This window comes from Oncorhynchus kisutch, linkage group LG22, assembly GCF_002021735.2.
Source record: "Oncorhynchus kisutch isolate 150728-3 linkage group LG22, Okis_V2, whole genome shotgun sequence".
NCBI classification, from domain to species: domain Eukaryota; kingdom Metazoa; phylum Chordata; class Actinopteri; order Salmoniformes; family Salmonidae; genus Oncorhynchus; species Oncorhynchus kisutch.
The window spans coordinates 33,805,297-33,821,365 of record NC_034195.2 but is presented as its reverse complement, the minus strand read 5'-3'; the positions used below and the strand labels follow the sequence as shown (position 1 = coordinate 33,821,365).

At 42.9% G+C, this 16,069-nt stretch overlaps 1 protein-coding gene across 7 annotated transcripts in view; it reads left to right on the top strand.

The window, feature by feature from the left end:
• Positions 1-16,069, top strand: part of LOC109867527 (tripartite motif-containing protein 44) — a 72,801-nt gene that overhangs the window by 17,971 nt on the left and 38,761 nt on the right. For all 7 annotated transcript variants that reach the window (XM_020456725.2, XM_020456724.2, XM_020456722.2 and 4 more), the window contains exon 4: positions 9,533-9,826. In XM_020456725.2, coding sequence (XP_020312314.1) covers positions 9,533-9,826 — 294 coding nt within the window. The remainder of the gene's footprint in view (positions 1-9,532; positions 9,827-16,069) is intronic.

The window sequence follows — 16,069 nt, the reverse complement described above, 5'->3', positions numbered from 1 at the left end:
GATTTCCCCTTAACCTAACCCTTACCTCAACCGTAACCCCAAACCTTAAAATAGCGTTTGTCCTTTTGGGGACCTGTGTATTTTCTTGTTTTTCTATCCTTGTGGGGACTTTTGGGCATTTCCGGTACCTACGAGGATAGTAATAAACACACAGCTCAAGCAATTTCTTCAACTGTCAACACATTCAAATGAATAGAGGACGTGTACTGGAGATGCGTTTGTTGGGAATTGTGTAGAGATGCGCGTTCGGCTGTGTGTCCCTCGCGGATGGTGGTGTCAGAGCCACAATGGGATACTGGACTATTGCGTCTCAGCGTCTCTACACTATGATTTAGGCTTAACTGCCGGCCTGCTTGCCTGCCTGCCAACCTTCCTGTGTGTGTGTGTGTGTGTGTGTGTGTGTGTGTGTGTGTGTGTGTGTGTGTGTGTGTGTGTGTGTGTGTGTGTGTGTGTGTGTGTGTGTGTATGTGTCTGTCTCTGAGAGCAGGTAACAAACAGTGTGTTAACCGGGGGGATCAAGGCAGCAGGTAGTCAGCATATTTACCTCTGTCTCATATTTTATTTACTGTTTCCTCTGCATAATGCAGTCAGTGGCACAATGCCTGCTGGGGTGGTGCTGCTGGCTGCCTCTCGCTCGCTCGCTTCAGACAGGGCCCATATTAGGAGCACCGAACACACACAAACATACCTTCCTGCTCCATCCCTTTTCCCTGCTTCAGAAAATCTAGAAAAGTACACATTAAAGCTGTCACAGGGATGTGAGGAACAGACAGAAATGCATGGGAAAAACTAAGCTGTTGGCCTATTTCTTTCTTTCTCCTGCTCTTTCAATCTTTCTCTCTCTATCTGCCTCCCTCCCTTTGTCCTTCTCTCTCTCCTTTCACAGCATTTTAATTTAATTACTGTATGTATCATTGCCCAGGAGCACACAGTACCTGACTTTCCTTCACAACCGTGAAAGGTGCAGGGCATTTAAACTCCTGCCGTTAGAATGCCACAGGCCCTCTCTTTCCCTCCCTTGCTTTCCCCCTTTTTACATTACTTTAGAGTAAAAAAGGGTGAAAGTAAACAGCAGCAGTGCGTGAGTAAAATCACTCGGGAGCCAAGCTAGAAAAAAAGCCAATCTACAACCTATGTGTTGTGATAACTGCCTTGTTTGCTCTATAACCGGTTAGTTCATATGCCTTGCGACTGTGATATATAGGCCTAATGCCAAGACAATAAGAAGACACAGTGGCAGAATAAATTCAACCATGCCTTTGTTTCATCACAAAACCAGAGAGTAACCTCTGTCAATGTAACAAACAGTTACATGACCTACAGCATGGTCAAGCAAGTTAATGTTTCTGACATTTCCGGACTACTAAACAACTATTGTTAGAACCATGGGACGTTACCGCAAGTCGCAAAGAAAACAGGAGCTGCCTTGACTATGCCAGCCCCATTTTCAACTTCACAATCACTAAATCACCTAAAAGATACCAAAAACGATTTAGTCCAATCAATGTAAGCTAACTATGATGTGGCTGTCCATGGTTCTGATTTCTCTCTGTGTGTGTGTGTGTATTTGTGTGTGTGTGTGTGTGTGTGTGTGTGTGTGTGTGTGTGTGTGTGTGTGTGTGTGTGTGTGTGTGTGTGTGTGTGTGTGTGTGTGTGTGTGTGTGTGTGTGTGTGTGTGTGTGTGTGTGTGTGTGTGTATTTGTGCAGGTGGAAAAACATGTTGACTCACCCTACTTGTATAGAAACGACAATGCCATCCTCCACTCGTTCATGTTGACAAAACGGTCTATGACTCTGTCATACAGTACACGCTTAAATTTTTTGTTGTCCTAGGCTACCTGGCTAAAATTCTTGCTCGCAAACCTAAATGTTTTTTTGGGGTTCACCAGGACCATTCACAGTTCAGCTCACTTAATTTAGCTCAACGCTGATTTGCTATTTATACTTTTTTTATCAAGGGAGGGAAAGTTCTCGCTGGCTTCCCTTGCATTCAATGCTATGGGTGGCAACAATGTCATATTACTTTTGACCAGACAGCATCAGATAGATGATTTACACATACAGAGAGTGGCAATTTCACGCTCGCTTGGATGCTTTCTCCAGTGAGATACATTCAGCCTCTTGTGAATTGAAGGAAAATTATGAAACACAGTCAATTGTTTGGGGAAGTCTGGCTTCCCTTTGCATCCATGAATACACGCCACTGAAAGTAAATAAAACATGTTACCTCCTCTGTTGAGTTAGTGGAGAATTTGGAAAATTTGATTGCTGGCAGAGAAACGCCGATAACGGAGAGAGCGAGAGCACAGAATGGGGCTTTGGATCTCCCTGGAAAAGTGTTCATTTGGAGTGGGGCCATTGTTGCCAGAGGGAGGGACTGACCGTTCAAAGTCATTTGCTCCTAATGTTCCATTAATGCTTTTTAGCCCTTTTAAAAACATTACACAGACCCTGGGCCTGGGCCTGAGCCTGGGCCTGGGCCTGGGCCTGAGCCTGAGCCTGGGCCTGGGCCTGGGCCTGGGCCTGAGCCTGGGCCTGGGCCTGGGATGAGCACCAGCAGGACCTATATGGGAGGGAATGACCTTCACAGAAAGTTTCATAACAAGTGTACACAGAGAATCGCAGTATGTATTTTAAATATGCATTTCAGTTACTTCTGAGTATTATAGAATTTCTATTCCGCTGGGCTGAACTACACTCTAATGTATTTTGTAAGATACTTTTGAGAACTCTAATTAGTATTTTCAAAATACCAAAAATACTTTTCTATACCACTTGTTTTATAGTGGTTCACCATTTTTTGGCCCCCTTTCACTTTGCATTGGTATCAGAAGTCTGATGGCACTATGTTGTGTTATTTTTTTGTTTTATTTTATTTCACCTTTATTTTACCAGGTAGGCCAGTTGAGAAGATCTCATTTACAACTGCCAACTGACTATGAGTTCAAGTGATCGTTAAAGAAAATTGTAAACACATACCGGCTATAGCTGTTTTGGAGCTAAGTAGGTCATGTTTTCCTGTTTCTTATAAATGACATGATTAGCTGGTTGTGACTTTTACTTTGGTCTATTTCTGAGTTTTGGCTCTGTTAGCATTCTCTATCGGTACTAATTGGTAGCACCACATTCTGAATCTCCAACCCCAAAGGAGCCACTGTCCGTTGTCAATTTCATTGGAGTGTACACTGTATAGATTTCTGCAGTCATGTGCACAGCACTCTCTCTCTCATGACCAATGTTTAAGAAATTTGCTATATTTAGTCAAACACAGATCACAACTCTTCTCTGTAACATGTTGATTCCAAAGAGCCGTTCCGTCTTTAACATTTTGATACCAAACAGTCGCTGTCTGTCTTCGTGTAGCTTCAGAGGCACAGTGGCCCAATGCACACACACTTGCCAGTGCCCTCTCTATCTCTTTCCCTCCCCCTCCCCTTGTTGAGCCCTGTACCCTCTCTCTCCGGTGGCCCCAGTTGGAGACCTCAGTCTGCTCCAGTGTAAATTAAGATTAGCACGCACGGCTGCTTCCCCTCTCACTATCAGGACTACCAGGGAGAGAGGTCCAAGGGCAGAGGGCCATGCTCTATAAACAGAGGGCCAGTGCTAGGAGCGCGCCCCATCCCCTCTGGTGCAGGAGTTGTAGGGACCCAGCAGCAGAGGACATGGGGGTTCACTGGAGACCCTGGAGGATAGTAGAGGTGGTGAGAAAATGTGTCACCGTGTCAGATTGATGACATGTACACAGCAAATTTGCGATCGGAATTTCACCACACACAGTGTTAAATTTGAAAACTTTCTTAGAAAGTATATGTGACCATCTTAAATAGTTTTAAACTAATAGTTTTCTAAGTGTTGATAAACTTACATGGGTGTAACATATTCCGACTTTAATTACAGCAGAAGTTATATTTTCTACAACCAGATCTCTATTTTTTATGTAAATGGTATGTTATGGAAGGGTCTAAAAAACTTGTTTGTGATTTCACGTTTTTGAGAAACCTTGTTATGTAGCATGGGGTCCTGAAAAAACATGAACAAAGGCTCCCAAAACACCCAAATACGTCATTTTAGAAACAGCAAATCTCTCAGTATAGTGATGCAGGTCTTTAGATGCTGTACACATGAAATTGTGTCATTCCAAACTGCAATTCCTATCTGCAATGTTATATTCCGTTTTGCTCGACTCAAGCCGATTCCCCTATCCAGCTTCTCCATTCTCCATGTATGCCTGCTGCTACAGGTAACTACCAAATAAAGGAAACACCAACATGTCTTAATAGTGTGTTGGGCCACCACGAGCTGCCAGAACAGCTTCAGTGTGTGAAAGCACCCCGTGATTTCAATATACAAAAGGGACCCTTCTATAACATGCCAATTACATAACAAATAGAGATTTGTTTTTAGAAAACACTTCTCCTTTAACACTTCATTAGAGCTGATGCTGTTACACTTTCTCAGTGTTAGGGAATTAGTAACTCACTTTGGGTTGTTGTTTTAACACTAAGGTGTAAAGCCTTATTTCCATATTTATCTCTCAGGGTGCCTTTTGAGTGAATTTTAGAGGTACCAGTACCACCTATGACTGTGTTTGCTAGTGACTGAGACATGATTGTTGCATTTAATGGCTTTATTTTGTCTTGTAGCCTTCAACAAGTGAGTGCCTAAGTCAATATTTTATCATAAAAATGTAATTATTTATGACTATACATTACTTTGTTTTACAATACCATACTTTAACAGACTTGTTTTAACCTAACACACCGGTCTGAATCTCCTTGTTTGCAGGCCACATTGGCAAGTCACATTTTACTGGCTTGCAAAGTGGTATATCATTCTTATTGGAATCCAACCACAGATAGTATAGCCAACAATTGTACCTTTTTTTCACCTCAGTTAGAATGGGTGCGAAGGTAGAGAAGATTATTATATGAGACTACGTAAACAATCTAAATGGGAACAACCATCTCAATAACGGGTGAAATAAGTTCAACCACTTACAGATTGGAATAGTTTAGAAAAAGTTTGGATACACCTACCCATTCAAGAGTTTTTCTTTATTTTGACTATTTTCTACATTGTAGAATAATTGTGAAGACATCAATACTATGAAATAACAAATATGGAATCATGTCGTAACCAAAAATGTGTTAAACAAATCAAAATAGATTTTAGATTTTAGATTCTTCAAAGTAGCCAACCTTTGCCTTGATGACAGCTTTGCACACTCTTGGTATTCTCTCAACCAGCTTCATCTGGAATGGTTTTCCAACAGTCTTGAAAGAGTTCTCACATATGCTGAGCACTTATTGGATGCTTTTACTTCACTCTGCGGTCCAACTCATCCCAAACCATCTCAATTGTGTTGAGGTCGGGTGATTGTAGAGACCAGGTCATCTGATGCAGCACTACATCACTCTCCTTCTTAATCAAAGAGCCGTTACACAGCCTTGATGTGTGTTGTGTCATTGTTTAAAAAACAAATGAAAGTCCCACTAAGCGCAAACCAGATGGGATGGCATATCACTGCAGAATGCTGTCATAGCCATGCTGGTTAAGTGTGCCTTGAATTCTAAATAAATCACAGACCGTGTCACCAGAAAAGCACCCCCACATCATCACACCTCCTCCTATATGCCTCACAATGGGAACCACGCACGCGGAGGTCATCCGTTCACCAACTCTGCGTCTCACAAAGACAGCAGTTGGAAACAGAAATCTAAAATGTGGACTCATCAGACCAAAGAACAGATTTCCACCGGTCTAATGTCCATTGCTCGTGTTTCTTGGCCCAAGCAAGTCTCTTCTTATTATTGTTGTCCTTTAGTAGTTTTTTTTTGCAGCAAATCGACCATGAAGGCCTGAATCACTCAGTCTCCCCTGAACAGCTGATGTTGAGGTGTGTCTGTTACTTGAACTCTGTGAAGCATTTATTTGGGCTGCAATTTTTGAGGCAAGTAACTCTAATGAACATCCTCTATAGCAGGGGTGACTCTGGATTTGTCTTTCTTGTGGCAGTCCTCATGAGAGCCAGTTTCATCATAGCGCTTGATGGTTTTTGCGACTGCACTTGAAGAAACTTTCAAAGTTCTTGAAATTTACTGAATTGACTGACCTTCATATCTTAATGTAATGATAGACTGCTTATTTGAGCTGTTCTTGCCATGATATGGACTTGGTCTTTTACCAAATAGGGCTATTTTCTGTATACCACCCCTACCTTGTCACAACACAACTGATTGGCTCAAATGTATTACGAAGGAAAGAAATTCCACAAATTAACTTGTAACAAGGCACACCTGTTTATTGAAATGCATTCCAGAATGACTACCTCATGAAGCTGGTTGAGAGAATGCCAAGAGTGTGCAAAGCTCTCATCAAGGTAAAGGGTGGCGACTTTGAAGAATCTCAAATATAAAATGCATTTAGATTTGTTTAACACTTTTTTGGTTACTACATGTTTCCATATGTGTTATTTCCTAGTTTGGATGTCTTCACTTTTATTCTACAATGTATAAAAGGAAAACCTTGGAATGAGTAGGTGTGTCCAAACTTTTGACTGGTAGTGTATATTTCCAAAATTTTGGGAAAACGTGGTCGCATTAAAACAACTGAGGGATATTTGACTGTAATTCTGTTACCAAACTTTACATCTGCACAGTTCTTCCAGGAACTGTGTTTTTGTGAAATTTTCTGTGTAAGTTATTCAAGGTAGTCCTTGTTTATTTTTTTGTTAACCTTTATTTAACTAGGCAAGTCAGTTAAGAACAAATTCTTATTTACAATGACGGCCTAACCTGGATGACGCTGGGCCAGTTGTGCGTCGCCCTATGGGACTCCCAATCATTGCCGGGTGTGATACAGCCTGGATTTGAACCAGGGACTGTAGTGACACCTCTTGCACTGAGATGAAGTGCCTTAGACCACTGCGCCACTCAGGAACACATATAGATTTTTATAGTTTGTTAAACTTTGAAATCAATGGTTTTTGTTTAAAATGTATGCCAAAGTGAAAAATCAGAGCCAAAGCGTAGTTCCATTGCCGTGGAATTACCCGCCAAAAGGTGATATGGGACAGAAAAAGTCACTTCTAGAATCAGTACACTGGTTCTGTGACTACTAATTTGCTGTGATTCGATCACCTGGAATCAGAATGAAGGATAGACATTTTTCAACTCCCCCATATGAAGGAAGTAAATCAAAAATGTTACATCTCTTTGTTGAGTTAGGGAGTAATTTGGAGAATCTGATTGCTTGTGCAGAGATGCCAATAGCTGACAAGACTTTGGTCCCCAATGCCCCCAGCTTTGGCAACTTCTGTGAAACAGCTCCACTTGAGCAGTTATGGGGAGGGGAAGGATGAGTGGAGGGGAGGGTAGATGTGGGAGGGAAGTGAGATGACGTGATGGCATTGAGGGGCATAGGGGGTGTCAGGGGGCTGTGCGGTGCTCCTCAACGCTTCACCATCTACGTTGTCAAATCAAATCAAATGTTGTGTTGTATTGGAGGCAGAGGCGTCCCAGTGAGGGGCCTGCTAGTGGAGGTGTCATATTCTAATGAGTCATAGCCGAAGAGAGCTCGGCGGCATTGGGAGATGGGAAATGGATTAACAGGGAGTCTCAGTAAGCAGTTCAATTGCCCTGAAAGCCAAACAGATGGCATGGCAGAGGGGCTCTGAAGACTCTATCTGCAGACTGGAGCCATGGAGGAGGGCCTGGAGAGGAGATGCACCATGCCAGGCTGCAACCAGGTAGCAACCACATGGCACAGACACAGGGCTGGCTCTAGGCTTTTGGGGGCCCTAAGCGAGATTTGGTTGGGAGACCCCTCCCCCATCTTGTGGCAAAACATTTTGGTGGCCCCTCTCTTCAAGGTGAAGATAAAATGTTTAGTTATTTTCTTGCAATTCTACACATTTTGCCTTGGGGCGTAGAGAAAATATAGTAATTTTAAAGGAAGTATTCTGCAATTCCAGGAAACATTTTGCCATGGGGCGAAGAGAAAATGTCGCAGTTGTATAACACATTTCATGCAATTCTACTCATTTTACCATGGGGCAGAGATAAACTACTTGCAGTTTTACAGCTAATTTACTGCAATTCTACACATTTTGCAATGACTTATGCCATGTTAATATGATATCTGGAGAAGAATGACTAACAAAATCAATAAGAGCCTCCTGGAGGTAAGGGCTCCTGGGCACGTTCTTATTGTCATGAGTCTTGTCCTGGAGGCATAACTGAGTGATTTCCCCTGAGATAGACCACCTGCCAAGTCCAACTTGGCTATATTGTAAAAATTCATGAAAACCAACATTTAGATTTTTGGTCTTAATTTAAGGTTAGTTAGGCATTATGGTTAACAGTGTGGTTAAGGTTTAAAAACAGATTTTTATGACTTTGTGGCTGTACCAGTTAGTGACCACTCTGCAGAGCTGTCTCTAGAACAAGATTCATTACGAAAAACGTCGGTATTCGGCCATGGTTACTACAAGTTTAGATAGCTGGCTAGACTAACTACCAATCTAAAAAGTGATAGCTGAAATGACTAATTGAGTGACTGTCACTGACTGACATAACAAGAGAAAAACTGCTGATGCACAACCACATTTTGAAATTGCACCTAGTGTATTCTACTATTCTTACTCTCAACAGTAAGTTGAGACCCTTAGTGATCAGGGGCCCTAAACGACCGCTTATGTCGCTTATGCCTTGAACCGGCCATGCACAGAGAGAGAGGAAGATCATTAATATGACACCCCGAGAGCGAGAAACAGAGAAAAAGAGGAGGTTGAGGCCCCATCCCCTTTTCACTCTCACTCTCTCTCAATTCAAATCAATTCAAAGGGCTTTATTGGCATGGGAAACATATGTTTACATTGCCAAAGCAAGTGAAATAGATAATTAACAAAAGTGAAATCTTTGTCTCTGTCTTTCTCTCTCTATCCGTCTCTCTCTTCATCTTTCTGTCGCTCTCCATTCCTCCTTCTCTCTGTCACCTTCTGGCTCTAGTCTTTTGCCCCATCATCCTCTGTTATTTTATAATCTCCTCGTCTCTCTTTTACTTCTACAGTTATGCACTGGCTCTCTACATCTCTGTCTCTTTTCCCTGTTTTAGGTCTATATCTCAATCATTTATATCCTACAAAGGTAGTTCATTCAAGTTCATTTGAAATGACAGTAATGTATCTCCTCACCTTAATGAACTCTCTCTCACTTTCTTCACGTGCTTCTCCATATTTGACCTTCATCTTCCTAACACACTCTCTCCCTCTCACCTTCGTTTCCATCTTAAGGCTGGTTTATAGTCCGTCTAATAACATGTCTATAGACCAGTTGAATGCGAAAAGTGTTGTTGACAAAAACAACATTAATTTATAATGTGTCTGTAGTCAATGAGACAGACAATCACACCCTCTCATCCTCCCCTTCTTCCTCTAATTTCTTCACATTCTCCTTCCATCTCTCTCCAAAAGTAGTTGAACTGAAATATTTACCATATCTCTCTCTCTTTCTCCTTCCCTCTGTCTCTTCAGATGTCTACAGAGCAGTTGGAGGCGTATGTCAACAGTCAGTTTGATGACCTCTACCGGCTGGTTCGTCTGGAGGAGAAGAGGACCCTCCACCTGGTTGACCTGAAGGAAGCCTTCCTGACTGCCGCCGCCGCTGAGAATATCGCTGAGATCACCATCCACACCAAGCGGCTCCAGGAGGAGATGGCCTGCATCACACAGCAACTGGGCCAGCTGGACCAAGCTGGGGCAAAGCCTGGGGCCGCAATAGCAGCCCTAGTCCAGGGAGGAGCACCTGGCCCGAGCACCAGACCAGCGGTGAGGCATCTCTCCCTTATACACCACCATGGTCAAGGTAGATGTTACTGATCTTGGGTCTGTTTAAAGCAGCAAAGACTTTATATCTGACCCATCACACTAGGATATCCGAAAGGCATAGCAGGCAGCTTCGTGTTGATTGGTATGAAGTGTACAGGGATAAAAATCACTTTATACAAGCTTCTTTTTATTGGAAAGCAGCGTGTGTAAAACTATGGTGGGTTCTTAGATGTAAACATGTTTTGCACTGCATAGCCAAGGGCTTAAGTGTAGCTGTGTATATCCTCTGACTGCACACACGTATGCACCCACACACACACACACACACACACACAATAGCTGGAAATACTCTACCACCCAATTCTACATACCGATCTCTACCAAGGTTATGTTCTCACATGCCCACACCATTACTCAAATACACAAATATACACAGATATGTTTTCTCACAATGATTTTACTGAGTTCATATAAGGAAATAAGTCAATTAAATTAAATTAATTAGGCCCTAATCTATGGATTTCACATGACTGGGCAGGGGCAAAGCCATGGGTGGGCCTGGGAGGGGATAGGCCTCTTGGGAGCCAGGCCCACCCACTGAGGAGCCAGGACCTGCCAATCAGAATGAGTTTGTCCCCACAAAAATACTTTATTAAAGACAGAAATACTCCTCAGTTTCATAAACTGTCCGGGTGGCTGGTGTCAGACAATCCTGCAGGTTAAGAAGCCGGATGTAGAGGTCGTGGGCTGGCCAGGTTACACGTGGTCTGCAATTTTGAGACCGGTTGGACATAGGGCCAAATTCTCTAAAACGACGTTGGAGGCGGTTTATTGAAAATAAATTAACATTTAATTATATTGCAACAGCTCTGGTGGACATTCCTGCAGTCCACATGCCAATTGCATGCTCCCTCAAAATACATCTGTGGCACTGTGTTGTGTTACAAAACGGTACATTTTAGGGTGGCCTTTTATTGTCCCCGGCACCTGTTTAATGATCATACTGTTAAATCAGATTCTTCATATGCCACACCTGTCAGGTGCATGGATTATCTTGTCAAGTGAGAAATGCTCACTAACAGGGATGTAAACAAATTTGTGCACAACATTTGAAAGAAATAAGCTTTATGTGCGTATTTAAACATTTCTGGGATCTTTTATTTCAGCTCATGAAACATGGGACCAACACTTTACAGTATATACACTATATATACAAAAGTATGTGGACACCCCTTCAAAAGAGTGGATTTGGCACCACACCTGTTGCTTGCAGGTGTATAAAATCGAGCACATAGTTATGTAATCTCCATAGACAAACATTGGCAGTGGAATGGTCTGAAGAGCTTAGTGACTTTCAACGTGGCACCGTCATAGGATGCCACCTTTATAACAAGTCAGTTTGTAAGATTTCTGCCATGCTAGACCTGCCCCGGTCAACTATAAATGCTGTTATTGTGAAGTGGAAACATCTAGGAGAGGCAATGGCTCAGCCAAGAGTGCTGAAGCACGTAGATATCATCCTCGGTTGCAACACTCCAAGTTCCAAACTGCCTCTGGAAGCAATGTCAGCACAACAACTATTCGTCGGGAGCTTCATGAAATTGGATTCCATGGCCGAGCAGCCGCACACAAGCCTAAGATCACCATGCGCAATGGCAAGCATTGGCTGGAGTGGTGTAAAGCTCGCCACCATTGGACTCTGGAGTAGTGGAATGTCTTTTTCTGGAGTGATGAATCACGCTTCATCATCTGTCAGCCCGACGTACGAATCTGGGTTTGGCGGATGCCAGGAGAATGCTAACTGCCCGAATGCAGTTTGGTGCAGGAGGAATAATGGTTTGAGGCTGTTTTTCATGGTTTGGGCTATGCCTTTTAGTTCCAGTGAAGGGAAATCTTAAGGCTACAGCATACAATGACATAATAGATGATTCTATGCTTCCAATATTGTGGCAACAGTTTGGCGAAGGCACTTTCCTATTTCAGCATGACAATGTCCCTGTGGACAAGGCGAGGTCCATACAGATATGGTTTGTCGAGATCGGCGTGGAAGAACTAGACTGGCCTGCACAAAGCCCTGACCTCAAACCCATCGAACATCTTTGGGATGAATTGGAACGCCCACTGCGAGTCAGGCCTAATCGGCCAACATCGGTTCCCGACCTCACTAATGCTCTTGTGGCTGAATGGAAAAAGTCCCGCAGCAATGTTCCAACATCTAGTGGAAAGCCTTCCCAGAAGAGTGGAGGCTGTTATAGCAGCAAAGGGGGGGACCAACTACATATTAATGCCCATCATTTTGGATTGAGATGTTCCACAAGCAGGTGTCCACATACGTTGGGTCATATAATGTACAGTACCAGTCAAATGTTTGGAATAAGCTAACATTTTGGAAATTATTCAGATTGTTTTGTTCAACAGCGAACCAAAGACATACATACAATATCAGTCAAAAGTTTGGACACACCTACTCATTCAAGGGTTTATTTTTTTACTATTTTCTACAGTGTAGAAACTATGAACTATGAACTATGAAATAATACATATGGAATCATGTAGTATCCACAAAAGTGTTACACAAATCAAAATGTGATTTAGATGTTTAGATTTTTCAAAGTCGCCACCCTTTGCCTTGATGACAGCTTTGCCCGCTCTTGGCATTCTCTCAACCAGCTTCACCTGGAATGCTTTTCCAACAGTCTAGAAGGAGCTCTCATATGTGCTGAGCACTTGTTGGCTGCTTTTCCTTCACTCTGCGGTCCAACTCATCCCAAACTATCTCAATTGGGTTGAGGTCGGGTGATTGTGGAGGCCAGGTCATCTGATGCAGCACTCCATCACTCTCCTTCTTGGTCAAATAACCCTTACACAGCCTGGAGGTGTGTTTGGTCATTGTCCTGTTGAAAAACAAATATTATTCCCACTAAGCGCGAACCAGATGGGATGGCGTATTTCTGCAGAATGCTGTGGTAGCCATGCTGGTTAAGTGTGCCTTGAAATCTAAATTAATCAGACAGTGTCACCAGTAAAGCACCCCAACACCATCACACCTCCTGCTCCATGGGGAGATCATCCATTCACCTACTCTGCATCTCACAAAGACACGACAGTTGGAACCAAAAAATCTCACATTTGGACTCATCAGACCAAAGGACAGATCTCCACCGGTCTAATGTCCATTGCTCGTGTTTCTTGGCCCAAGCAAATCTCTTCTTGTTATTGGTGTCCTTTAGTAGTGGTTTCTTTGAAGCAGGCCTGAGTCACGCAGTCTCTGAACAGTTGATGTTGAGATGTGTCTGTTACTGAACTCTGTGAAGCATTTATTTGGGCTGCAATTTCTGACGCCTGTAACTCCAATGAACGTATCCTCTGCAGCAGAGGTAACTCTGGGTCTTCCATCCTGTGGCGGTCCTCTTGAGAGCCAGTTTCATATTGATGGTTTTTGTCTGACCTTCATGTCTTAAAATAATGATGGACTGTCGTTTCCCTTTGCTTATTTGAGCTGTTCTTGCCATAATATGGACTTAGTCTTTTACCAAATAGGGCTATCTTCTGTATACCACCCCTACCTTGTCACAACACAACTGATTGGCTCAAACACGTTAAGAAGGAAAGAAATTCCAAAAATGAACTTTTAACAAGGCACACCTGTTAATTGTAATACATTCCAGGTGACTACTTCCATGAAGCTGGTTGAGTGTGCAAAGCTCTCATCAAATATATTTAGATTTGCTTAACACTTTTTTGGTTACTACATGATTCCATATGAGTTATTTCATAGTTCTGATGTCGTCACTATTATTCTACTGTCAGGATGGTGTATTGGAGGCGAAGTCAAGTGCAGGAGAGCAGATACAATGAACAGGCGCACTTTTATTATAGTTCCAAAAACGAGAGCACTACATGAAACAAACACGCTCAAAAAAACGGAACATAAAAGTAGAGCGCGTGAACTAACACTACCTAACATGAAAACAATTACACACAAAACATGATGGGAAACAGAGGGTTAAATACAAGTAGCTTAATTGGGGAAATGTAAACCAGGTGTGTATGGAAACAAGACAAGACAAATGGATATACAAAAAATGGAGCATCGATGGCTAGACAGACGGTGACGTCGATTGCCGAACGTCACCCGAACAAGGAGAGGGGCTGTCTTCAGCAGAAGTCGTAACATCTACAATGTATAAAATAGTAAAAATAAAGAACAACCCTTGAATGAGTAGGTGTCCACACTTTTGACTGGTACTGTGCATGTATTCTCTCTCACATGCACACACACCCCTTCTCCACACACTCCTCCTCCCTCATACAAGAGAAAGCTCTTATTACTTACAGGGTTAAATCAAAGATCCTGCTGGCCCATTACTCACCTGCTATAGTTTAACTACTTCAGGCTCCCAGTCAGGCAGTCAGGGAGAGAGGGAAGGTGGGCTGTATTAATGGCTGTGGTCGGCCTGCCGATTGGTTTCCTGGTTTGAAAAATGGGCCAGTGGTAGGCCCGAGTTCATTAAGGCCCTAATTGGATGGTGATGGTTTCCCTGTTTGTTCTCTTCTGGAAGTCATTGCTGCAGTGAGTAATGCCTGCTGTGACTTAGAGACATCGAGGAGAGAGAGAGAGACAGCGAGAGAGAGACTGTCTGAGCTCCTACAGTGGCACTTAGGTGTGTGTGTGCCACCGTGCTTCTACATCTGCATTGTTTGCTCTTTGGGATTTTAGGCTCGGTTTCTGTATAAGCACTTTGTGACATCTGCTGATGTAAAATATTTCATTGTGTGTGTGTGCATGATGAAGTACAAATAAAAAGGGTGTGTGTGCATGCATTTATACCTCTGTGTGTGTGCAAGAGATACAAAATGGAGAATGAGATAGAAAGAAGCCCTTAACACCAACTTATACACACAATCTAATCATTCTCCAGCGAGTTTCAGTTCTGTGTCTGTGTGTGTGTGTGTGTGTGTGTGCTCGCTAAGCAGTTAGTCTAACTAGAGGCAAGACTGATAAAGAATGGGCCATTTGTTATGTATTACAGAAATGCATGGGCTCCTGTTTTTCAGTGTAATCTACAGATCTGTCATTAAATCAATAAAGAGCGGTGCGGGCAGTAGGTAAGCAGCTGTACAGACGTACACCGCTGTGTTTACCCTCCAATCACCACACACCATGATTACTGAGCACTTATCTGTCACCCCGGAGGAAACCATCTCTCAGGCTGTCTCACAGAACACACGCACACACATCACCTCACGTAGCATACACAAATAGTCAGAGAACACACACACATAGCAGAATAAATCACACTCATTTACCTATGCTTACATTGTACTATACAGACTGCCAGGAAAGTACCAACATGTATTTGCTCTATGTGTGTACAGTGCACATAATCGTGTTGACACAGACACTGATTAGACTTTCTGAAATACACATTTCTGTCACACTCACACGTATTCCAAGAGTGACACAGACAGGAAAGAATGCCTCCACCCATACAGATAGACAGTCATGCACACTGACTTTTTCACATGCCCCAGTGCATCAATACACAAAGAAACACATTCCATTGCATTGTGTGAGGTGTGTTTGCTCCCGTATGAGTCTGTGTTATTGTGCGTACTAGAATGTGTGTGGCTGTTTGTGTAAGCAAGTTACAGTAGTGTCCACATTTCTGTGTGAGCAAGTGTGTGTATGAGTTCGGCAGAGGAGTGTATTAGTCAGCTGGTCCAATCAGCCATTAGTCAATCATTAAATGCCAGGTGTGCGGACTGTGTTGACCCAGGCCTGAACTGGACCTAACCTGGTCCTGAATCAGACCTAACCTGGTCCTGAACCAAATCTAACCTGGTCCTGACCTGGTCGTGAACCAGACCTAACATGGTCCTGACCTGGTTCACAGTGAGGGGCAGAGGGGCTGACCTTAGACAACCAATAGTCTAGAAAGTAAAGCTCATAGTGACTGAACAATTACTGCCATCACTGTAGACCACTCATTCTACAGTATGTTTTCACCTAAATCGGACCTGGGTTACAATTAAGTGATAATGCCAGAGAAGCCGGTGTTTGGAGGATATATTGGTACAGGTTTTGTTAGGCCCGAGACACTGTTCTAATCGCTTGCTTTCTAGCTAGCCAACTACGGCTAATTTACAGTCACGTCAAACAGTGCAGCCAGAATAACAGCAAACTAGCTGCATTTGTTTAAGCTGTTTTCTAGTGACATTTATTTGGATACATCCATAACA